Raw genomic sequence first — 26358 nt, 5'->3', positions numbered from 1 at the left:
AATCAGCAGGCTGGCAGACTCTACCTTTATCAGCAGAAAGTACACTAAACCCTCGATTTAGTGGACCCTAATATTCCTGAAGTCTGTTATAAGAGATGCTGTCTGCCAGCCCGTCCTACGCCCCCCTCCCAAATAAGTACTGGAGACTCACCAGAGCCGCTGACGGAGTGGCTGGGTCTGCCAGGGTTGGAGGGATCACTGCAGCAGCTGGGACCACCAGGGCCAGGGGAGCTTTGGGGGGGATGTGGGAGCCGCAGCTGGGATCAGGAGCTCTCTTCTCTCAGCCCTGTGTGCATTGAGCATGTTGGCATCTGGGTGCTGCTGCCTGCAGTGGTTCTGAGCAGCAGCTATGGTGTTGGAGGCTGCTGCAGGCTGGGTGTGGCCACGCTCCATCTTCACACAGGTGGCTCAGAACCAGGGGCTGGAGGTGCCACAGCACTGGGAGTTGTAAGAGGTGGAAGGAGACAGGCCAGCATTTGATTCCTCTACTGGTAATTGTGAGAAGGAGGTGGGGGGGAAATGGGGCAGGAGGGGGAAAGGAAGTGGGAGGCAGAGGACAAGAGTGAGTGGGCTGGCAAGGTCAGTGCATCATGAAGTATAACCATTCAGATATAATGGACTTTTGGCATTAACGGACACCCCTTCCCCTATTAGCCTGTTAAATCGAGGGTTTGCTGTATTGGCTTTCTTCTTAGTTGCTGGGATTCTGGCAGAGAATGCAAAGTGGGAACACAAGACCTCTTACCTCTCTGCTGCTGACTAAGTGCATAGGGAAATTCAGGTCTCCAAAATCCTCAGGTAGTGGAAGGGCTTCCTGCAGCCTTCCACCCTCAGTGGGACAGCTCCTAGGAAGTAATGGAAGTACGTCGAGCAAATTTCCCAGGCCTTGCTCAGATTATAGAAATAGTCTGGGATCAGCAAGCAGTGGCTCCCTTCATCGCAGTTGGCTGAAGTATGTCATCAAGGGCCACCAGGGCTTCCTACCCAGCCACCAGGATCCATATGCTTTCAGCTACATTGCCGGCCTCCCAAGTAGGTGCCCTGTCCCATCACTGTGCTGTTGCAATAGTGGCAGAGAGCTACTGACCAGGATCCAGAAGTAAAGCAAAGTGACCCTAATAAGAGGCCCCTGAGCCCAGCCCTGCCCTCCATTCCTACCACCAGTGTAAGCCCATTGTGGCAAATGGACTGAGGGCTCCCCTTGAATGTCCAGGGTTGGAGCTTGGTATCCATCAGGTGAGGATCTGCTTATCTCCAGGGCCCATGCGGGAATCTCATTGGGAAAAGGTATGAGACCCCAGTCTCAGGACAAATCTCTTCCTTTTTTTTTCTTGTTTTTTAAAGCTATGCAAAATAGTAGTCACAAGGACCACCACACTGTCCCCTTCTCCTCACCCATCAGTCTGTTGTTTTCCCCACCTCCCCAACCTCTTTCAGGAGAAGGAGCAAGTGGAGGCATGAGAGAGAGAGTTTCACCAAATGTTTGGACCCCTCTAGTTTTCTCAGCATAAATTACTAGAAAGGAGGGGCAGGAACCCTAGTCCTTTTACACTTCTGAAGAATGATTCATGTGATTGATTCCTTTAGGAGGCACACAGTGAAGTCAGATTCCCTCAAGCTGCATAAATTGGCAGAATGTAGCATGACAAGTAATCCTCAGTACTTGGTTCACCTGCTCACCTGTCTGGTATATAAATACAGTGCTCTAGAGAAACTCACCTCCTGATGCCTTTGTGCAATCTTTGTCAGTTTGCTCCCTTCATATTAAAGGCAAAATGGAGTGTTACTGCTGACTTGCTCCAAAGGCAAAATGAGGTTGAGAATGGGAACAATGCTCAAAGGGGTCTCATCCCTTCATAAAGAAACTTAGTTTCTCAGCAGGAGATCTGTTTACCTCCTACTGGAATAACAATGTTTTAGCGTTGTTCTCTTGCTGGTTGGTTCATAACCAAAGCAACTAATATCTTGTAAAGCTGACTAAAAGTTTCTTTTATGCCCTTCCCCACTTCTTTTCTCCTAACCAGAATACTTCAGGGGAGAAGTAGCGCTGACAATGTGGTATCCTCAGTCTGGCCAAGGACTGTTTGGTTCTCAGATTTCCTTTGACAAGGTATAAACACCTGTGTGTGCTTTCCATTAAGTAGAGATCTACAGAGGTTACTAGTGAATTGCGCTGCCTATGTGCTTTTAGCTTCTGAGACCAAAGATTGTACGGTGGACCAATAGCCACAATTTCAGCTTCCAGAAATAAACATTCTAAGTCAGCATTTATGGACTCATTTGAGCTTTAAACCACTGATGTTGGTGCATAAGTAGTGTCTGCCACATCTGCATCAATACCACATCTGGTTTCTTCATAATGGAGTTGGGTTAGACCTGACAGTTAAGGCACTCCAGAGGTCAGGTTACTGCTTTTTCTAGCATTCTTAGTGCAGTAGACAAGGAGTGAATTTCCTCTTCCCCCATGTCACCAACATTTTAGCAATCCTCATATAAGAGCAACATCTTTTACATTTCCTGATATATGCATTAAATATACATACTTTTTTTCATTTGAATCTTACCTGGTGATATCAAAGCTATTACAGACCTTCCATTTGAACCACTCCTTAATGAGTCTCATTAATTTCTAACCATTAAAAGGGACTTTGATAGCTCTCTTCAACTTAAATAAGTGATCATCTGGCTAACTAAAATCTTGTCAGATGAGAGAGTGGTGGACTAGAGAGGTTCAACTTGTATTATCTACTGTGGCTGAAATGCTCTACCTCGACATACAAGTCAAAAAGCCTATTTCCAGTTTCCAGTATCCTAGTTGATGGCATTAAAGTTGTGACAGCTGCATAGGTAGAAATATTATTGGCCTTGCAAATCAGTAAACCAGCTATGTGTTCATCTTTGTACCACCTTTTGGATTCTACAACCTGGACAGCTAGTTGTTGCATGTTGGTTTGGTATGTACTTTGACACCACAGTGAGGAGCACCTATCAGGGGCAGGGTTTGCCCTTTTTAGCATCTGTACATAACAGTTCCTGGTGCTCTCTTCCCTCCATGTCCCTCTGAGTGGACACAGCTATAATATCTCTGTTTCACTGACCTACTATGGACTTGATTACATTTAAACTAAGATAATTTTACCTGTGTCTTACCTGAAAACTTCCTTTGTTGGAGTAATGAGGTCCACCCATCCCACCCACCAGGAATAGGCTATTAATTGGAAAAAGATAGTGAGTTATTTGTACTCTGTTATTCACTGAGGCTGTGTCTACACTAGCAAGTCCTTTTGGAAAATCAGGCCCTCTTCTGAAAGAATAAGCAGAGTATCTGCACACACAATGCATTCTTTCAAAGGAAGACAGTGCTGCTTCTCGAGGCCCTCTTCCTCATTTGGGGGAGAGAGAGCAACTTTGCCCAGAAGATTCTTTCATGGGGTGGAGGGAAAGCATATGTAAATGCTCCGGGGGCCCTTTGCTCAAAAGAGTGGTCCTTGTGGTGCTGGATTTCTTGACCCCGGCCCATTCTTTTGAAAGAGCAGGGGCTGCGATGCTCTTTTTCTCACTTGCTCTTACACATGTGCATTTTGAAATAGCACTTAAGCTCTGTGGCTGTATCTGAACTAGAGTTTTGTAAACAAAACTAGGGTTTTGTTGACAACGTGCAGAGTGTCCACATGCACAATGTGTTTTGTTGACAAAAAGCTGTGTAAATGCTCCGAGGACCCTTTTGTTGACAGAGCGGCTCAAAGATAGATCCGCTTTTATGTGTAGGCACAATCTGCTGCAAAAGTTTTGTCGGCACGTCTTTCTGATAGTAAGCTCTTTAGACAAAAACTTCTAGTGCAGACATAGTCTGTGTATAGAGGTGCTGTCTCAACATAGAGCCACTGGACACACTATAGCGGTTTGTTTTTTTTTTTTTTAAAGTAGGGGCTATTCCTTGTAGAATGAAGTTTACCAGTTTTGAAATAAACCAACCTCTAGTTCAGAATTATTTTGAAATAGCAGTTGCATTGTGTAGATGCTAGGATAGCTACTTCAAAATAATCTTGTTGTGTAGACTGACCCTGAAATTCTTGTTCTGTTAAGTCTTAATACTAAATTTTCTTTTACAGAGATATATTATAGGAAGATTCCTAGGCTATGGAAGAGTAGGAGCTGGTGGTTTCTCAGAGGTGGAGCATACCTCTCCTGTCTTTGACAGGTTTGGTCTGTCTCCAAGGCTGCATAGAACAGAGTAACCATTGTCATGGCTTTGCAGGCTGTTAGTCCAAGAAAGGAAATTTTCAGGTAAACAGGTTTCCTGTTGAGGAACAGGTCCATTTAGCAGAGTTACAAAAGGTGTAGATGGTGGCTGCATATTCCTATGTCCCCTCCCTCCCCGGCTGGCTCTGCAGTGATCAACCAAGATGTTTGCAGTGGTAGCAACAGGGTGTGCAGTAATGTAGATATGACTTGAGGATTTTTAAACTGACATTTAGGTAACCATGCACCCTCGGGTCCAAAAGAAATTTAACCAATCTTCACAAGACCCCAGCCCCCACACCTGTGAGATTGCTCACTGGAGCTGCACAAGCTACTCCTGGGTGAAGCCATGCCATAGTAGCCGCATCTGCCGCTGCAGCCGTGCACTTCTCCCATCCTGCGATAGGGCACATGCGTGAAATGGCAAGGGGGCACCCAACATGTGCAGCTCTCCTGAGCCACATTTCGCCACACTCCATTGCCACATGGGGCAAATGGAGAGTGTATTGGACACTGTGGCTCCAAAGAATACTGAGATGAGGTAGAGCAAAGTAGCTCATGAAACGATTACTACTTGTAAGAGAAAAGAGGTGATCAAAGGCCCAAGACTTGTGTGCTCATGAGAGTAAGAGTTCTACAAGGTGGGTGGATGTGGGCATGAAGATATGTCGCAGGAAACTAGGGATGTTCAAGAGTGAGTAATCTGGTAACCGCCAAAATTTCTGACTGTTACTTGGTTAAGCCTTCTCTCCCACCCTGCCTTTCCTCCACGCCCCCCCATGTGTGCTGACTCAGCCTTTTAAATGCAGAGTGGCAGGAAGCAGGATGGTGGAAGACCTTTTAAATGCAGAGCAGTAGTAAGGCAAGCTGTCTGGTCCCAGTGCAAGCAGGGATAGCAGCTGAGCCACCCAATCCCTATCTACTTGCTGGGAGGCAGGGGGGTTCTGAGTAATGGGTAGTGCTAACCGATAAGCAGATGCTTATTGTTAGTCATGTACAGGATACTCTACTACATCCATACAGGAAACTAAATATACAGCTTGTGGGGTGTGATGGCGATGATACTTTTCAAGTTGGGCTAGGAGGTTTAGTCTTAAGGCATGTAGGTGTTTCAAACCTGATTTATCCAATTGTAGGAAAAATAAGACTATAATAATCTGTCAGCATAGAGGGTGAGGAAAAATAAGACCTGATTTCAAAGGCTCTTAAAATATTTCATGTAACGTTAGTCTTGCATAAATATGGACCAGTTCTCCAGGCTTTAGAAATGAAAGAACAGTGTTTTATCTGGTATTGATAAAGGTAACACCACTAAAAGAAAATGAGTGAATATTAAAACTGTATTCTGTAGCTTTAGAGCCCAAATGTATTTGCTGTACTTCTTCAATAAGGAGACACACTCTGTTTTTGTAATGCATGGAGAAATGGGGTGTGTTTTATTTTCTTACAGAAAGCCACGAAGAAAACAGACAAACCCAGGCTGGAGGAGAAAGATTTGTTGGATGTAACAGAGCTCAGTAATGAAGACCTTCAAGCGCAACTTGCAAAATATGGAGTGATCCCTGGTCCAATCGTAGGTAGGTAAAAGCTATTGAAGGCTGCTGCTACACTAAGTCTCCTGTCAGAGGTGCCATGGTAACAAGACAATTTGAAGCAGGCTAATGAGGTGCTAATGTGCGTATTCAGCCCCTCATTGGTGGCCTCATGAACAGACTTCGAATTGTAGATTGACTGTGTAGATGGGAGCAGCTTCGAAATAAGCATCCTGCTTAGACATTCCCTTACTTTGATCTAGTTCTGTGGGAGTAAGGGAGTGTCTAAGCAGGATGCTTATTTTGAAGCTGCCCCCATCTTCATGGTCAGTCTGCAATTTGAAGTCTGGTCAGGTGGCTGCCATTATGCTAATAAGGCACTGAATATGCACATTAGCACCTCATTAGCCTGCTTCAGATTGCCTTATTACCATGGTACCTCTGATGGGAGAATTGGTAGTATAGGAGCATCCTTAGCATAATTATGTAAAAATGTATGATCTGTGCTCCAGAGCTCACAGTGTAAAGAGCTAATAGAGCACTGTAAATCTCCTATGAGAAGTGACTTTTTTAAAGTAAAATAAAAATATAGTGAACTTTTGGTTAAGTAATTTGCAACAATTTATTACCAGAATGTGTTTTTTTTTTTCCAAACAGTTAAATTAATTTAAATGTCCAAAAATATGAAATTAAACAGTTTACAGCAATGAGAAGACTGACCACACAACCTTAAAATTAGTGGTTTGAAATTTTTTTAAATCTGCAGTTAAACATTGACTTTAATTTTTGTTTTACCATAGTTAGCCTTTTCTTAAAAAAAGGCTGCTTTGGTTGTAGTAATTGCGAAAAGGCTCGATGCTCATTGCCAAGAGGGCTCCACACTGCCAAAAGGTTTAATTAAAAAAAACTTGACAGTGCTCCTTGTGTGGTGAGGCTGCTGCCTCTCATGCTGATGAATATTGTCTCATTTCCTTGTATTTCAAGGCCAGATTCTGTGTGCATCTTTTGGAGACTGCTACTTTTACTTACTAAATTATTTTTTTACGTTTTGATGTGTCAAACTCTGGATGGAAATCGGAAGGCAATTCACAATGCCCAAACACAGCTTTAATTTTTAACAAAAATAAATGTTAACTGGAAAATGCTGTGTACATAAAGTTTTTTTTTTTTTTTTAAATCTAAGTATTATCTGTATTTAGTGAATGATTTCGTTTCTAGTCATTGGACCCTGTATATCATAGAACTCCTCCCTTCCCGTCTTTTCTGTGTTTGGAAGAGGAAGACAGCCTTTTCAGGTCCATGAATTTGTCATCTTAGAAGCAGTAATCTGATTTACCTTTCTGAATAAACTGAAATTTAAGACCATGTGCAAAAAAAAAAAAAAGACAGCTATCTGAACTGGTACTTCAGTAGACTGTGGTTCTGAGGTGCTTAGCCAGTTTTTCCACCTGTTCAATTGTTTGATTACCTTGGAAACTTCAGCAAGAAACATGTACTGTATAATAGCTAATTTTAAAATTATTTTAATTGATGGAAGTTTAGGCCTAAATGTTGGTTTGCATGCCTTCAAGTTTAAATGGATTTAACTATTTTTGTAACAATAAGTCTCATATCTAAAAATCACTTATGTAGTCTGAACAAACACACTTCTGGGAGTAGATTTGAGAAACTGGGTATCAGAGTTCTACATATCCAGTAACTTATGCACCTGCTTGTGGGTAGCAGACTGACCAGTCAGGAGAAATTTTTTGCATTGCTCAACAAGGTGACCTGAAGAAAACATGATACACAGTACTGTTAGGGAGTTGTTTGGGAAAGCAGAGGTGAGAACTCAAAATATACTTTCATACCAGAATTCCCTATTATAGGGTTGTGGTCTTTTTTTCTTCCCACTCCCTGAAAAATCCACCCCCACAACTGTCAATTGCACGATGTGACTGGTGAAATGAAAGTGCCAATGGTTACTTTAAAACACCAGTGATTGGACTTAACTACTCTAAACTGCTTACTATGAGAATGCTCGTTCTCCAGGATGAAATAGATGGAAACATCTAAAGTGTTGGCATACATATATGCATATCCTCTACAGCAGAGACTTTAGCCACAGAGGTGTTAGTCTGAACTGCCTGTTTCAAATTTTTCTGGGTTTTGTTCAAAAGTGAGCACCAAAAGCCAGTGAAACAACCCACACCTTATCCTTAAAGTACATTAGTGCAGGAGTGGGCAATAATTTTTGATGAGGGTGGAGGGGAGCCCACTCCAAGAATTTGGAAAGTGGTCAAGGGTGTACTCTTTAGTGATATTAACGGGGGGACGTGGTGCAGAGGTTGGGTGCACAGGGAAGCTCAGTAGGAGATTGAGATGGGGTGCAGGGGGAAGGAGGTAGTTTGGGTGGTGGTGGCTGTGACCTTAAGTAGGAGAGAGTTGTGACCTGGGGTAGGCGACTGAGGTGCAGGGTCTGTGAGGGGGTATGGGTGCAGTAGCTGGGGACAGAGTTTGGGTTATATGGGATAGGGGAGGAGAGGATTGGGAAGAGTGAGGACTTGGGGTTTCAGAGGCAGGTTCTGGCTTGGAAACTTACCTGTAATGCCCAGCAGGTTTCTTAGGCACTAACCATGTGCTTTCTGGATAGTCAGAAGCCTGACTGGGAGGGATGCTTCCTGTGCTTCAAACAGGAAGTTCCCACTGGCCAGAAACTCCCCAGTTGGATTGTGCTGGGGGTGGGGCAACATATGAGGAAACCCCTTACCCCCTGGGTTTGCGACTGCTGCAAGACACGGAGGGACGTGCAACAACTTTTCTGAGCAGCATGGGCGGGGGAGGGGGGCTGCAGGAAGGGAACCTGTGTCTGTGGATCAGCATCTGGAGGCTTGGCAGGTCCATTCTTGCCTGCAGGCTGTGTTTTTGCCCAGCCCTGTCCTAGAGGAAGAGCCATCTGTAAAATCCAAATGCATAATCTATAACTCTAATTCCTTAATTTGAACCAGAATAAAATACTTAGGCTGTGTCTACACTATAGTGATCTGTCAACAGAAGTCACTGTTAGAAGAGCTCTTCCAGCAAGACTTCTGTTGACAATGTGTCCACACACAATGGGATTGAAACAATGATTTGCTCTGTTGTCAGTGGCCAGACTGCCCACCCCCTTTTGACAAACAGCCAACCAGAAGTACAGCAGACAGGGCTGCCCAGTGAATCTGAAGCCCTGTCTGTCGACAGAGCTGCTTCTCTCTCTCTCTCTCCCTCTCTCTCCCTCCTCCCCCAGTGGCCACATGGCTTTTGTGTCAACAGACTCTGCCTAAGAGAGGTTCTGCTCATGGGGGAGAGGCAGAAGGTTATCAACAAAAGTGCCAACTTCTGTCAACAGTATTTTGACAATGCATTTAGTGTTGATGCCCTGCAGGTTTTGTTGGAAAAAACCCTCTAGTATAGACATAGCCTTAATGACCTGCCAAACAGGGACCATGCTGTCTTGAGGAAAACCTTGCCATTTCCTCAGAAGGGAAAAATTTGAGCGAAACAAAGCAACAAACATCAGGTACTTCTAGGCCTTTGACAGCCACTGTAGGCTTTTCATGAGTAGCTCTGATAAGGAAGAGAGGCAGTGGCCTATATTACTACTTGAGGCTATAAATTTTTTTGGGCAGGGGGGTTAGAAACTCCACTTCAGAAGGTCTGTATAGCTACATGCATCCTTTAGATATTCCAGCTATGACTTACTGAAACTCAAGCCCCACGGCCCTAGGCAGGAGGAATTAAGTTACAGGCCCCCTCGCTGGGACTAAAGCCTTTGGGTTTGGGCTTTGACCCCTTCCCTGCCCAGGCCAGCGGGGCTTTGGCTTTGCCCATGCGGGTGGGACCTATGTGGCCACCAGCTTTAGTCACCCTACAGGCTGATTTGTAGTAATTTTTGTTGTCAGAAGGAGGTTAGTGCAATGAACTTGAGACCCCATATGGCTTCTGGAGGGGTTAGGTAAGAAAAATTGAAGTTTTAAATCTGCATTTGAGTTTTACCTAAACTACTCCTAAAAGAAAGTGAGTAGAAAGAAAGTAATACAAACTGTCTTGATTACTAATCTTGGGTCACAATTGAAAAGAGCAGTAATTTATCTGAATTACTTTAAGAAGCTTCTGAGAGACAGACACTGATGTCCACCCTAGTATCCATCTCCCAGAGATTCTCTTCAGTAGATCTGAAGCAGCTGTACCTTACCTAGCTATCTGTACAGCTTGCAGGTGGTTCCTTCACCTAATCAACACTTATTTCTGTCTAGACATCTCACTGTGTACTTTCATAGAAATTCAGATAGTGTCCCCTGGTCACAAATGATTTGCCTGCCCCACTTATAGGAAGTTGTTTAATTTAGGGTCCCTTCCAGAAACTAGCCAGTAACTGCCAATTATATACAGACCAGATCCTGGAAGAGCTGAAAGCTATTTAGGCTGTCTCTGGTTACTTTGATTTCATTGAATGCTCATTGTGCCTCTAAAGGATGTTTTTGTGTATGCCTTACTAACAGTGGCCAAATTCCCTTTACTTCCATGTTTTCTTTTCTCACACCATGGCCGTGTCTACACTAGCCAAAAACTTCGAAATGGCCATTTCGAAGTTTACTAATGAGGCGCTGAAATACATATTCAGTGCCTCATTAACATGCGGGCAGCCGCAGCGCTTCAAAATTGCCCAGACGGGGCTCCTTTTTGAAAGGACCCTGGCTACTTTGAAGTCCCCTTATTCCTATGAACAGATGGGGAATAAGGGGACTTCGAAGTAGCTGGGGTCCTTTCGAAAAGGAGCCCCGTCTGGACAAGCTGCGCAGCTGTGAGCCACATCAATTTCAAAGTGCCCCAGCTGCCCGCATGCTAATGAGGCGCTGAATATGTATTTCAGTGCTTCATTAGTAAACTTCCAAATGGCCATTTTAAAGTTTTTGGCTAGTGTAGACTTAGCCCATGTCACGTATTTGTCCAGGTGGCATTCTTTACTGCTCGTGAGTAATTGAGTGCAGAACTAAATCTGTGGGTAAGCTAAAGACTGACCGATCTGTGTGCCTTTCTAGTTGAAGAAAAGATTCTTAGCTCAGGATTGACACATCTTCCTGCTAACTAAGCAACCAATAGCTAAACCATGAAACTAACCTGCCTTTTGCATGAACTGTTTTGCGAAAGGGATGCTTGTGGCTCAAGCAAAGATTCAGTATGTGCTTATTTTAAGCATGTGTCATGTAATCCAAGCTCAGATAAGAGGTGAGTAGAATGCTCCAACTGTAAAAAAAAAAAAAAAAAAAAAATTAAATATATAAACAGGCACGTCTTGTGCTGAGTATCTTTTTTACGTAGTAGACCTGTTTTGGCTAAAGGGACAGAGGCAAATCAAAACGTAGCCAGTAAGACCCCAGGAGTATGTAGACCAGAAAGGTTCAACATTGGAGTCAAGTAAATTTGCACAGTCTGTCTTAATTCTCTGAATATATTTTCTGTCATGTTACAGCTTCTACAAGAAAGCTCTATGAGAAGAAGTTGCAGAAACTTCTGGAAGAAGGCCCAGCATTGGGATCTTCCACACCTCTACCAACGGTTTCTTCATCAGCTGAGAACACCAAACAGAATGGAAATAATGATTCTGATCAGTACAGTGATAATGAAGAAGGTAAAAAGCAAAGTGGAAATTTTAAAATAAACATAACTCAAGTTAAGCTAGAATGAGTAGTTGTAACTGTTCCTTCGTGAGGGAACTTGTAAGCAAGCACAAAACATAGCATTCTTTCCTACTAATAATGTGTTTGGGTTAAATGCCTCCTAAGCTGCTCAGCGTCCCATTTAGCCCTACTCAGCTGCAGCAGGATTAGATTGCTGTCCCCAAGCCCTGAGGCCGCTGCACTCAGTGAAGAGGTGTTCTTCCCTGTTGGGCCCCAAGGAGGGAGCTTCCCAGGTAAATTCAAGCCCCAAATTGCTGGCCCACCTTGAGTCTTCCCTGCTCCAGCCCTTAGCATCCTTCTGCTTCCCAAAGCCCACATCCCCAGCCCAGAGGCTGTATCCTTTCCTGCACCCTGAGCCCCTTCTCAGGATTAGAACCATTTGGTCTCACTTCCACCACATGATTTTTATTATATGCACTGTTATGGAGGGAATGTGCTGCACATCAACTCTACATTGGTGCCTATAAGAAAATTCACTCTCCTCAATACTGGGAAGAATTTGAGGGAATCCAGATGTGGGGTGGGGTGGGGGACAGAGGAAAAATTAACTCCTCTCTCAGTATTGGGATCGACTCTGAACCTGAACATGCCAATATTGGTCACTGCATCAGGACATAACAAAAACCTGAAGTATGTGAGTTTTGGACATGGTGAGTGGGCTGACAAGCTAGAGGGCTGAGTTGCTGGCTTTTTCCTCTTTGGGAAGTTATCAGTCCTGGCAATAAAGTAGCCCAGGATTGCTCCTTTATGCCTGAACACAGTATCTGACACTACCACTTTTTCATGGGGAAGGAGAGCCACTGGGAGGGGAAATCTTGAGCCTTGCAGGCCGGATCAAGGTAAGCCATGCACTGCAGTTTCCCCATTCCTGCCTTAAAGAGAAATAGTTGACTTCATGTATTTGAGCTGCTCAGGAGAGGGCTGGCCAAACAGGACACTCCTTTCTTGGAAAATCTTCATCGGGGAAAGTGTGGGAGTCACCCTGTAGTATAACCATGACTAGTGAGAACCAGGATGTGACTGACAGGCTGTGGTTACACAAACATATCTGGGTGTGACAAGCAAACTGTTTTGTGAGCAGTCCAGGTTGTGGGTTACAATAGTAAACCAGTGCAGAGCACCCTAAGTTGCAGTACAAGGATGACATGGCCACTCGCTGGTCTGGATGCATCACATTATGTCACAGTGCAAACTTGCCTATATTAAGAAAATCGTCGGGGGCTGTGACCCCGACACCCCCCCCCCCACTACAATCGCCAACCCCCGACCAGTCTTCTGGGTGGGGAGAAGAAGAGAACAAGAAGTCATGAGGCCAACCAAGACATTTCCTGGGCCTCCCTCCCTACCTCTATCTCCTGGGCAGAAGACTGATGCATTTACATGATGTCCTCCTGTCACCTGGAAGGAAAAATTCATATATGTAGAGAGGTTTATAAGTTATAACTCAGACATTCTGGGAGCCAGAGTGATTTGTTTTAATACTAAGTTTGTTTTATGATCTTCTACAAATATATAATGTCCTACAGAGAATGTTAGTAGGCTCTTCTGTTTGGCAACTGCTAGGTCCAAAATCCAAGTATAATAGTGACTGTCTTTATTCTCAGATCCCAAGGTAGCATTCAGACTTGAGAAGAGGGAACCACTGAAAGCCAAGGCTAAGACTCCAGTAACATTCAAACAAAGAAGAGTTGCTGAACATAATCAGGTATCTTTATTTATTTTAATGGCATTTTCTTATCAATTTGTTGTTGAGTGTGTTTATTTGCAGTAGCTGAATTTATTTCATATGATTAATATTAGCATATGCTTAATATTTTAAGGGGGCTAAACTGTTTATTACAAATTTTCCAGAAATTGTGCTGCAATTAAACAATACCCAAGTTGGCACTAGTCCTGGAGATATTTTATTAATATTTTGTCTACACAGTAACACTTAAATTTTTAGCTGTATTCTGATAGTTGGCCTTTGCTTTGTTCTATAGTGCAGGCAGCACTACTGTAGTTAAGGTTGTATAATACTTTAAAGTTTTGTTAAATTTATTGAAATTTCCTTGCTGACCAAGAGAAACTTTTTAGAACCTTCAATAAGAGCAGCTTGGTGATGTTCTTATATCAAAGTTAAGAAAAACAAATTGTTTGCTTAATTAAAAACATCCTAGTATCTGTTTCAGAGGCATTAGTGTCTCTGTGCAGTGGAGTGAGGATTTAAAGATTGGTAGGGAGGTTGTCTTAGAGAAGTCCTATAAATTGGAAAGAAGCCTTTAGTTGTATGATTACATACTGCCGTGCATACGTATATGGGCTCTTACTAATATGAGTGTCTGACTTTGAAATGCTAAAATATTCTAGCTTGCTTAATGAAGGCCTTTTTTGTGTTTTACCAATGTGTGGAAGCACCCCATATACTGTAATTGGTTTCTTAAAAGTGAGTTGAACATGTGGACTTCAGGAGTCTGACTTACCAAATATTTTTGGTTAATATGCTCCTGTAAAGCTATAAATATCCATATGACTATCCTTTTTGTTCAGACTAGCTTATTTTATAAGACCATCCAGTTTTAGTCAATCATAGAATAGTCTTATGACAAACATTGCTTTTTGCTGAAGAAAGGTAGTGGTATTCTTTGTGGAGTAGAATTTGAGTAACTAGTTTCTTCAGAACTTCAGTGATCTGTGCTGTGTTGGCAGGGGTTTGATAGTTGTGTTTGGGGTGAGGATGGGTAAACAACATTTCTTTTTAAAATGTTGTTTCGGCTACTAATAGTGCACATGGCTCTAAATTTTTAATTTCCCTGGGAATTGTCACCCATGGTTAGTAACAATTCAGCGTTCGAAATAATTTTATCTGCTACCTTTTTGAAAGACATCCAGCCACCACTTAATTTTCTCTTGGCTGGGGTGCATGTAGACATAATTTTGTTGAACCTATTTGAAGTTCACTTTGTTTCAATATGACTTCTTGATTTTTGATTCTCAAAAATTCAAAGTTGGTGGCTGATGAAATGTTTCAAATAGCCTTTAATAATATCGTGCAGTCAAGAATTCTTTTTAAATGAGTATTTCAAGCTAGCTTCCTAAATGGGAGGTCTGATTTTTTTCCATTTCTCTCTGTCCCACCAACTCTGAGATTAGTGCTCCCTCTGGTTTTTTGCTATGATGAAAACGTTGGCATGATCAATATTCTTGCGGGGGGAGGAGGAATATATCTATGTGTTAAGACAGCAGCCAGATTTTTCAAGAGAGCATACCATCATCTTCATACTGAAGTGAGTGGAAAGCGCTGAGTTAGCATCAGTTTTTAAGAAGGAAATTGTTTTTAAATGACTGTAGGGTTTAATTTCTCCATATCATTCTACACATGTGGAATAACAAGTCAAATAGAGTAGTAAAGTAACTCATCTCTCTCAGGCTGCATCTACACAACAAGATGAATTCAAATTCATTATCAATTTTGTAATTCTGGAATTTATAAGGTCAAATTTGACCATCTTCACTTCCCATGTGCTGCTCACAGTCATTGCTGCCACACTCAAATTGTCTAACATCAACTGTTGCAGTAGTGCATTGTGGGAAGCTATGCCACAGTTTCCTCATTCCCATAGCATTGTGGGTATGCTTGCTGGTCTTGACGTCCTCTTCCCACATTGTATTTTCCTCATTCCCTTCCCAATCCTGAAAATATGCCGCTCCCTGGAAATACTGCAGGGACCCTCAGTATTTAGAAGTTAGAAGAAAGGATAGAAAAGTCTAGGAAAAAAATTTTGGTGGTTCTTCGAGTGGTCCCCCTGGGTGCTCCACAGTAGGTGTCAGGCTCGCCCCAGCGCCGCAGCTTGGAAATTCTTCAGCAGTCTCCGTCGGGTCGCGCATGCACTGATGCGCGTCGTCTCTTCGCATGCTTACGGTCACGTGCGCGATCCGGTCCCCGCCAGTTCCTTCTCAACCGCCAACGGCTGCAGACGGAATCCTCTCCGGCTCCAATGCCCGAGACAGATAAATCCTATTTTACTAGTGTTAATAGTTATTATAATAATAGTTAGCAGTTATATACTTTTAGTTTACCATGTTATAGTTCGTTTTAGAAGTAAAGACTGTTTTAAGGATTGCAGCGGCCACCTCTGGGCGGGCCCGCTAGCTTTGTCAAGCCTCCAGAGGCCATCGGTTGCTATTGTTTAGCAAATAGACTGTTAAGTGTGCTGTTAGCACCTAAGGACTCAGAGTTAAAATTAACAATGTCATCCCCCGGCTTTAAGAAGTGTGAATCTTGCCGGGAGGCCATGCCTGCTTCGGATGGCCACAGCAGATGCATCCAGTGCCTAGGGGAGACACACCTTCTCCAGAAGTGCTCCCATTGTTCCAAATTGGTGAATAGGGCTAGGAAAGATAGAGAGATGAGGTTGAAAATGCTGCTCTTTGACAAAGCACTTCAACCTGCCTCATCAGAGAAGCCCCATAAGGAGGGCTCGTCAGGATTGCACAAGAGGAAGGCTGCCTCTTTGACCTCCTCTGTGCAGAAGAAGAGAAGAGCTTCTCCTGCTCGATCCCTGCCCGTTACCTCTGGGAGCGGGACGAGTGAAACAAAGGGCCCGGGCACACTGGCTTCTTCTGCTGGGAAAGCCGCAGCGCGTGTACCCACCCAGGGGCCTACAGTTCCTAAGGAGACGGCACCGAGAGCTGTGCAGGCACCGGACAGACCGGCACCGGCTACTGTGGCACCGAGCGAAGCACTCCCAGCGGCACCGACGAAGATGGCACCGGGAGCAGCGGAAACTAGCACGGCACCTGCTACGGTGCCGAGCCCGCCGGCACCGCTAAGACCACCAGTGATGCCTGAAAGAGCAAAAGCTAAAGCAAAGACCAGGCACCGCAATCCCTCCCCTGAGGTAATTGCACTGCCATTATCGCCGCGATCACCACCAGAGATTCAACGAGTAGCAACACCTTCAGCCTGCCACAGACGTCCATCTCCTTTTCTTCAGAGTCCATCTCGCAGAGTTGCACGCTGCTCTCCATCATCTAGCAGAGACCCCTATGAGTATTCTCACAGAGGCTCTCCCCATACGTCGGTGTCATCTCAACGGTCACAGCATTCTCTGCATCACCCTTACATCTTTGGGTCATGGTCCAGGTCCCCATCACCGGGCCCCTGTCCCTGTTGCTATGACTGCCACCATTATACGGGGCATCAACATAGGAGGTTGGCATCTCACCATAGATCTCCGTCAACTCCTCCTCAACGCCACAGTGCACAGCTTCCACCTGGGGGAACGCCGCAAGTTTCCCAGTCAGAGGCTGGATCGAAAGATTTTGAGCCTCACCTCGAAGCTTCAAAAGGACAACCATATCAATACAGCCAGGATCCCGAGGAAATGGAGGAGAGATACCACAGTGATGCCTCCTCATCTCCAGACGAAGCGGTGGTTCCTGGGGACATTTCCCCCCCCCCCCCCCCCCCCCCCGGCCTCCAGATGACCTGAAACAATTCCAGGAGCTGTTCAAAAGGGTAGCTCAATCTCGGGACATTCAGGTGGCGGAAGTGCAGGAGAAGCACCACAAGCTTCTTAAAAACCTCAGGCCCCCATCCTCCTTCTAAAATAGCTATACCATTGGACAATGCAATCATGGAGGCAGCCACTAATATATGGCAAACTCCGGCCTCCGCTCCTCCTACCAACAAAAGGGCAGACAAAAAGTACTTGTTCCTGCTAAAGGTATGGAATTCTTGTTTAGTCATCCACAGCCAAATTCGCTAGTAGTCAGATCCTCTCAACATAGATCCAAAACGTCCCATTATAAATCCAGGGGACTGGACAAGGATATAAAGAAGCTGGATCTCCTCGGTAGAAAGGCCTACTCGTCGTCTACCCTGTTGCTTCGCATGGCTAACTATGCTGCCCATTTGTCAAAGCACAATTTCGACAACTACTCCAAACTTACCGCCCTCATGGACTTCCTCCCAGAGGATAAGAAACTGATCCTTAAGGCAATTGTACAAGAAGGCTATGCAGCTTCTCGAGCAGGCATCCAGATTGCATTAGATGTAGTGGACACAGCGGCCCACGCCGTAGCCACTGCGGTTGTAATGCGCAGGGAGTCATGGCTTCGCACCTCCGGCATTCCCAAGGAGCTACAAGTGAAAATTGCAGACCTTCCCTTTGATAAAATAAAATTATTTGCCGAATCAACTGACTCAGTCTTACACTCGAGCAAAGACTCCAGAGCGACACTTCGGACTTTGGGGATATACGCCCCACCATACAGAAAGGAAAAAGTTTTATCCTCAACAACGCCATTATGGTTACCAACCGCAACGTACCCATTTTCAATGGGGGTATGATCAGGGACGTCATCAACCACATTACAAGGGCCCTAGACGTCGACCTCAACAAGGCAACGCCGCCTCAGGGCAAAATACAAGACAGCAGGTTTGACGGGTATGTCGAGGGTCGCGAAACGAAGACCGTATCTCAGTGCCAATCTCAGTACATGTTCCATCACCGACTCAAGCTGTTCTACCCACAATGGAAAAGCATCACTTCGGACAAGTGGGTATTGGAGATTGTAAACACAGGATACACGATCCCCTTTCAATCATTACCTCCACCAAATCCTCCCACCGCACCCCTTCTCAGAGACCCCTCTCACCTACCGGAATTAAGGTGGGAGGTGGACCACCTCCTATTTATAGGGGCGGTGGAGAGAGTACCGGAGCAATTTCAAGGCAAAGGTTTCTACTCCAGGTACTTCCTGACAGAGAAGAAGACAGGAGGGTGGAGGCCTATTTTGGATCTACGGGCACTCAACCAATATCTACGCAAACAGTGCTTCAAGATGACTACGATGGCTTCAATAATTACGGCACTAGATGACGGAGATTGGTTTGCAGCCCTCGACTTACAGGATGCGTATTTTCATATCGCAATTCATCCAGCGCACAGGCGCTTCCTCCGGTTTATTGTTGGCACAGATCATTTTCAGTACAGAGTCCTTCCATTCGGCCTCTCTCCAGCACCCAGAGTCTTCACCAAGACCTTAGCGGTTGTGTCAGCATACCTACACAGACAGGGCGTTTTCATCTTCCCGTACCTGGACGATTGCTTGCTAAAGGGAGCTTCCCAGACAGAAGTATTACGGATGATACGCATCACCACAAACACCCTTACGTCACTGGGCCTCATCATCAACTTCTCAAAGTCAAAGACCGAGCCCACACAAAATATAGAGTTTATAGGGGCTCGGATAGACTCCGTCATGTCAAGGGTATATTTACCCAATGCCCGTTTTCGCGCCATCGAGTCCCTCATACAACTAATAACATACAGCCCCATTGTCTCAGTCCTAACGTGCTTACAACTACTGGGGCATATGGCGACCACCACGTTTGTGGTGCAAAACGCCAGGCTGCACATGCGAGGATTGCAGCATTGGTTGGCAACCGTATACAAACCATCAATCCATACCGTTCACAAGATGGTGTCACTTACAACAAAGGCACGAAGGTCACTAACATGGTGGGTAGACCCCAAGAATCTACTAACAGGGGTGCCCTTCCGCCAACCACAAATTACTGTGTTCATTACAACAGCTGCCTCCCATACGGGATGGGGGGCACACATGGACAACAAAACCACTCAAGGTTTATGGTCCCCTGCAGAGAAGACACTGCACATAAACATATTAGAGCTCAGAGCAGTGTTCAATGCATGCAGGCATTTTCAGAATTATCTGCGTGGAAAAATAGTCGGCGTAAATACCGACAACACCACCACCACCATGTTTTATATAAACCATCAGGGGAGAGCCAGGTCTTGTACACTCTTGCGGAGGCGGTCTGACTGTGGAACTGGTGCATTGCCAACAATATAACCATAAAGGCTTCATACTTACCGGGTGTCCACAACGTCAAGGCGGACCAGCTCAGCAGACACTTTGCGCCCACACACGAGTGGCAGATCCGTTCAGACCTGCTTCACCAAGTGTTCCGCAGATGGGGTTTTCCCCAAATCGACTTGTTCGCCACTCACGACAACAAGAAATGTCCCCAATACTGCTCCAGAGCGGGCATGGGACAGGGGTCTTTGGGGGACGCCTTCATGATTCCATGGAAGGGCCGTCTACTTTATGCGTTCCCTCCCACGACACTCATACACAAGGTCTTGGAGAAGGCCAAAAGGGAGAGAGCACGCATGATACTCATAGTCCCAACCTGGGACCGGCAACAGTGGTTCCCATTGCTTCTAAGCATGGCACAGGATCGGCTGTTTCCCCTACCAACAGTACCGGACATTCTCACACAGGCTCGGGGGTCAATACTGCACCCGCACCCGCAAAGACTCCGGCTACAAGCATGGTTTAATCCATGGCTCGGCGCCCTAGAGACTACATGCTCAGAGGGAGTACAACAAGTCCTTGAATGTAGTCGGAGGACTTCCACCAGAAAGACTTATCAACACAAATGGTTGCGTTTTTCCGTTTGGTGCTCTTCCAGGCAGCTGACACCCCGGGATGCCACCATACCTATGATTCTGGACTATCTGCTACAACTCAAACAAAAGGGACTCTCTCTATCCTCTATAAAGGTTCATCTGGCGGCTATATCAGCGTTTCGACATGAAGAGGATGGATCAACCATATTTGCCCATCCTGTTGCCTCGCGCTTCCTAAAGGGGTTGGTAAATCTGTACCCCCCTCGGAAACCAATACCGCCGTCATGGACTTTAGACTTAGTTTTACACACCCTCTCGGGACCGCCCTTTGAACCATTGGCTATGGTCCCCCTTCGACTACTTACCATTAAAATGCCTTTCCTCCTGGCAATCACGTCAGCTCGCAGAGTGAGCGAGCTCGCGGCCATAATGTCGACACCACCCTGCATGATATTCTCAAAAGAGGCGGTGGTCTTACGTTTGCACCCAGCCTTCGTTCCAAAGGTCTCTTCAGATTTTCATATTAATGAACCAATAGTGTTGCCCTCGTTCTATCCTAAGCCTCACAACTCGAGCGAAGAGGCACGGTTGCACTTACTGGACGTAAGAAGGGCACTGGCCTTCTACATCGATAGAACTAAACTTTTCTGGAAAACGGACAGACTCCTGGTGTCCATTGCATCCAGGTCAAAAGGGGAAGCGCTATCTTCGCAGAGGATTTCAAATCACATCGTGTCATGCATAAGACTATATTACGAGCTTTGCAAGACTGGACGTAAGAAGGGCACTGGCCTTCTACATCGATAGAACTAAACTTTTCTGGAAAACGGACAGACTCCTGGTGTCCATTGCATCCAGGTCAAAAGGGGAAGCGCTATCTTCGCAGAGGATTTCAAATCACATTGTGTCATGCATAAGACTATATTACGAGCTTTGCAAGACTCCTCTGCCAGTTCCACCAAGGGCCCACTCCACTAGGGCGATGGTGGCGTCAATGGCCTTCTTCAAAGGAATCGCACTGAGAGATATCTGCAGAGCGGTGACATGGTCGTCTTATGACGCCTTCGCCAAGCACTACGCCATGCACAGGATGCTTGATAAGGATACACGCGTGTTGACAGCAGTCCTTTCACGGGCAAGCTGCGCATAAATCGGGTATCCACCTCCTTTTTCGGCGGGGGGTTACTGCTGGGTAGTCACCTACCGTGGAGCACCCAGGGCGACCACTCGAAGAAGAAAGAAGTTACTCACCCTGTGTAGTAACTATGGTTCTTCGAGATGTGTCCCCGTGGGTGCTCCACTACCCACCCGTTCCTCCCCACTTTGGAGCTCTGTTTGTGTGTGGTGTGTTGTTTTTTTTTTTTTTTTTTCTCCAAGAGACGTCCGGAGCGGTTGATCAGGAACTGGCGGGGACCGGATCGCGCACGTGACCGTAAGTGCGTGAAGAGCCGACGCGCATCGGCGCATGCGTGACCCGACGGAGACTGCTGAAGAATTTCCGAGCTGCGGCGCCGGGGCGAGCCCGACACCTACTGTGGAGCACCCACGGGGACACCATCTTGAAGAACCATCGTTGCTACACAGGTGAGTAACTTTTCTCTTTTCCCAGCATGTTACATTGCCAACACAGGTGCAGCGACTGTATTTTCAACTGTCCATCTACTTGTCCCACCACCCATCATTGCATGCATGTGATTCCTGAATATAATGCAGGGGCCAGGACTGTTTTTTAAAGTGAGAAGGATAGCAAAGTGCAGGAAAGAAGAATTTTTGGTCCCACACCTATTACATTTCTGCTGGGGAGTCTTTGGCTTTCCAGTGCATTGTAAAGCTTCTGTGCAATTACAGTGTTCTCGCCTGGGATCAGTGGAACAAAATAACAGTGTCACTGTAGGTATAAGGTGAAGGTGGCAGCGCAAAATCTCATTGCCCTGGAGGGAGGGGGAGGAGCTCCATGTTTTCAGGGGTGGGCAAGCACTGAGGGCCCAGTTGACATGGTCCCTACATGGGGAATCAGTGTGTCCCCCTCCCACCCCACCCAGCTCATGAGACCTTTTCCCTCCACCCCCAGCAGCACCAAACCCCATTATGGGCTTTCCCTGGTGACAACAAAGGCGCCGTGTATCTTAGCCACCGGGGAGACTCCGACTGCTGGTAGCAGGCTGCAGTAGGGGTGAAAGGGGAATTCAGTGTGGGGCCAGTTGAGGTGGTCCTTTCCCACAGCAGCAGCAAAGCCCCCAAATATCTTTCCTGTCCTTGGAGCCCTAAATGCATGACTGGCACCATGGTCTACGCCAAATGGCACGCACATCCTTTTATTGGGTTGAGGGCTATCCACGTGATGATGTTGGGTCTTTCCCCTGCTCAGACTGTGTGGCATCTGTGGTGGGGAGAAGGGGGTTTGTACACATGTAAACTGTTGAGAAGGAATTTCTCAATGCGTTATGCAAGGATGACCCCCTTTAATTTGACTTTCTCACATGACCACTTGAGATCTAGTATAACAAACTATTTCAAACTTATCTGATCTGCCAAAATAGTACATCACTTTGGTTATGAATGTTTATAGTGCTCATTTCAGACTCATTTATGTACAGATTAATCCTGAGATTACTTTATAGTGTGTGTGTGCTTCATAGTATGTGAATTTTTCCTGAGAATATCCAGGACCCAATGTTAATTCAAGTGGTATCTTCTCATCCAAATCACTGGGTTGACTCAATGAGAATAGTAAAACACTGCATACAAATCTTTTAAAATGATGAATATTAACCCTCTTCTTAGCTAGCTAGATTGACTTGGATCCATTAGTGTTTTGAAATCTAGTCCACGTAAATGCTAAACCTCCACAGGAGAAGTTTGGTGGTACTTTTTTGAGTGACTTAAGATGCAATTGATATAATCTAAAACCTGTAGTAGTCAGACTTACAAATGAACTTCAGTAAAATATAGTAAACTTTCAAAAGAGTCCTTGCTTTTCAGGGAAGGTAATAATCCAAAATTTGGGGGTGAAGAGGAAAGATGGGGATGGATTTGGGAGGGAAGAATTGTTTTAATTTGTGAAGCCAGTGTCGAATGAAATCCTACTGAGTAGAGAAGGGCTTTTCTCTTGCATTTTCTTACCATTTAAAGAAATATTGCAAACAGTGATTAGCCTTACATTTAGCCTACTCCATCTAAATTGAGATTTAGTGGAAAGTGGTTGATTGTGTTCTCAATATCAATAAAAGTTTACCAATTAATCATTGAGAAGGTTTAAATTGTAATTTCTCTGATCTAAATGACAAACTTGTTGCTACAAATCCAGTAGGTGGAGCACAACAGACTAGTTTTTGAAACATTGAAAAGAACTCTGTTGTTCAACTTTTAGCTATATAAGAATTACTTGATTGGAGCATACATTTTTACTGAAAAAGGACAGATTAACAAAGCAAGCTTGAAGATAATTTTAAGTTTTGGAAAACCATGAAAGTATGCTATGACCTGATCTTGCTTGACTTGTCAGTGGGATATGCTGCAGTAGAATGGGAGGATCCATCATTTCTTGACCCTTTTTTCTCCCCAAAACCCATGCTTACAACTTCCTGTGGACTCGATGGTCATTGCCACCTGAGGTGGTGGTTTTTTTATTTTTGTGTTGAGTTGTTTATAAATGATGATAGCACACTAATACTTCCTGAATTTATATTTTATTTTTAAAGGGAAAGTGTACATTTTTGTCTTTTTACTCCAGGTTTCAGAATATTAGTTCACTTTTTTTACTAGTGTAAACTTCTTTTGCTTGAAGGTGGGTTTTGTTTTTTAATACACTAGTGTTACCAACCAGGCTCAGGTTCCCCAGAAGGCGTGTGCTATGTTTGGTTTATTGAAAGCACGTGACCCCCGCGACGGGAGCCCTGGAGATGCCGTAGTCACCACTGGGGGAAAACCCGACGCGTCGGAGCTTTGCTCGGGGAGAGGCTCTGTAACAGGCCTCCTAACACTAGCTGATTAAAGCTCAACTCATTACCATAAGATTGCCTAAAATTGCCTATGCATTCCTTATCACTATCTCTTGTGGCCTACTGCCAGCGTAGCCTTGAAGTCTTGGCAAGCGCGCCTGGTTCTGCAGTAGTTCCCATGGCAGTTATTTTGCAGCTTTTCACCTTGCACAGACTGGTCTGTTTAGATTCTCCTGAGGATTCACAGAGGGGTCGGACTGCACTCTCGACTGTTAATGTCTCTCGCACCCTACAACTAGTAACTGTCAGGTTTTTTTAGTGTTGGATATTTTATGGATTTGGAATGTCTAATTGTATTTCAGGTTGCCAGTGTAACAACTGCAGGTTTTTATGCTGTTTTGGTAGGTTTGGGGTCTTCACTTGTTTTTGAGCCCTAATCTAAAAGGTGTTTGCCATTGCTTATTGCCATAAAATTTTTACTGTGGTGACTGACCTCTCTTCTCCAAGGGTGGGCAGTAATTTTCACGGGGGGGGGGTGGTGAGGGCAGTGCTCTGAGAATATGGTAAGAGCTCACAGGCTGCACTTTACTGTTGCGTTTAATGTAGGGAGTGTCAGTGTAGGAGGGGGTTGTGACCTAGATCTGGGATCTGGGGGGAGTTTGGGTGCAGGAATGGGTAGCGAGTACAGGCTCTGGCGGAGAGGCACTTAACTCTGTATGTCTCTGTTAATGCATGTGAAAAGGGAGCGAGGCAGTGCAACTCTGCATGTGGCCTGTGCCTACAAGCACCACCCCTGCAACTCTCACTGGCCAGTTCACATGGCGACCTGCTGCCCCTTCTGTCAGGGGCACATATGCAGAGAAATGCTTGTTGTATCATCCAGCCGCTTTGAGTAGCGTGTGGGGCTTCAGGACTTTAATAGGGTGGAGGGCCATGGCAAGCCAGATCTCACTCACAGGCTGTATTTGTCCACTACTGCTGTAAAGCTATTGCAAAACTCCTAAGTTAAATGTTGTTGTGACACTACTAGTATGGCTTTTGTTTTTAATATGTAATGGCCTGGTTTAGGTTTGATTAATGTCTAAATAAAGCCTTGGTATAAGGAAAAGATGTAGCTTAACTCATGGATGTAAAGCTTTTTACAGTTAAAAGGGAGACTTTCACAGGCAGAAATAGTAGTTAAGCAAACAATTTCTGATGAATTTGAAAATCTCCTTATCCTGTATCCAGAGGAGATGCATGTTTTGGTAACATCTTTCCCAGATGCACAAAAGGTTTGTTTTCAGGTGGATGAGATCTGGGTTAAATGTTAAAATGGACAATCTGTTTTCACTATTGGTTCTTAGGCAGGATGAAGCCAGAGATTGGGTTTTAGCCATTTGTGACATTCTGATCATCATAATGCTGGGTAGGGGGGCAGCCTTTTTTCATCAGGAGCCACATGGCAATTTTACATGTTCTGGGGGCTAAACGCAAGATATCCCCAAACCCAGGATTAATTTACCCCTCTCACAAGAGCTCCGTATGCTATTGCCCTTCCCCCCTCCCCGCCCCCAATCCTGGTTAGGCCACTGTCTTCTCCTCGCTGCAGCTGCACTGCTCTCCCCAGCCCTCCTACTCCTTTCCCCCACATACAGTATGTTGCTCTTGGCCCTGCCATGCTGATGATGGGACTCAATTTAATTGATTTAATGGCCAGATCCCTCCTGCTGGTTGTTAAACCAATTATATAGAGTTCTACTCTTTCAGTGCCACAGGGCAGGGAGCTGGAGGAGGAGTGAACAGCAGCAGTGTCCGGAGCTGTAAATGGTTCTTTAGAGTCTCATGTGGCTTGGAGCTTCCTAGGCAGCTTTCAAAATGGCACTGCTGCCAGCTCCATGGGCCAGATGAAGACATTCTGTTGGCCACCCCGTCATAATGCATTGCCCAATTCGATATGAATAGGGATCATTTTAAGGGTAGATTACAATCACCTGCTTTCCAAACATCTTGGCTTTTAGAATATTGGCTTTTAATGTTGGGTATCAAGTGTGTTGCAGACATATATCTGGAATATACATGCTATTTAGTTATGGAAACTTCAGTGTTGGGACGTGGCTTTTTATGTGTTAATGTGTTTGATGCTTGAATAGAATTATTCTCAAGATGGAGTTACTGAGACTATCTGGACAAGTGGATCTTCAAAAAGTGGACCTCTTCAGGCAGTTTCTAGGGAGTCTACAAGAGTATCAAGAAGAACACCAAGGAAAAGGGTGATGAGAGGCTTTTTTGCAATTTAGACTCCTTTTACTTTCTGCTGAGATTGTCAGGGCCCTAGACTATTTTTTACACTCACTGTTTTTTTTTGTTTTTTTAAACAAACAGGTGGAAACTACAGCACAGTTGCCTGTAGATGATGCAGTAATGTCAGAGGGTACTCCCATAGCTGAAACTATAGTGGCTTCAAGCAACAAGACCCTAGTAAATATATCTAATAAATTATACAAGCAGTATCCTTCTGTAACATATATCGTTTAATTTA

The 26358-nt window shown here is 44.9% G+C and overlaps 1 protein-coding gene across 5 annotated transcripts in view; it reads left to right on the top strand.

The window, feature by feature from the left end:
- TMPO (thymopoietin) overlaps nt 1-26358 on the top strand; it is a 55144-nt gene that overhangs the window by 10197 nt on the left and 18589 nt on the right. For 3 of the 5 annotated variants that reach the window (XM_075011510.1, XM_075011493.1, XM_075011483.1), the window contains exons 2-6: nt 5693-5819; nt 11266-11424; nt 13078-13178; nt 25970-26089; nt 26202-26297. In XM_075011510.1, coding sequence (XP_074867611.1) covers nt 5693-5819; nt 11266-11424; nt 13078-13178; nt 25970-26089; nt 26202-26297 — 603 coding nt within the window. The remainder of the gene's footprint in view (nt 1-5692; nt 5820-11265; nt 11425-13077; nt 13179-25969; nt 26090-26201; nt 26298-26358) is intronic. The other 2 variants (XM_075011501.1, XM_075011519.1) reach the window with 2 other exon arrangements.

The sequence above is a fragment of the Carettochelys insculpta genome, chromosome 1 (assembly GCF_033958435.1).
Source record: "Carettochelys insculpta isolate YL-2023 chromosome 1, ASM3395843v1, whole genome shotgun sequence".
Taxonomy (NCBI): domain Eukaryota; kingdom Metazoa; phylum Chordata; order Testudines; family Carettochelyidae; genus Carettochelys; species Carettochelys insculpta.
This window is presented reverse-complemented; position numbering and strand designations above follow the sequence as displayed.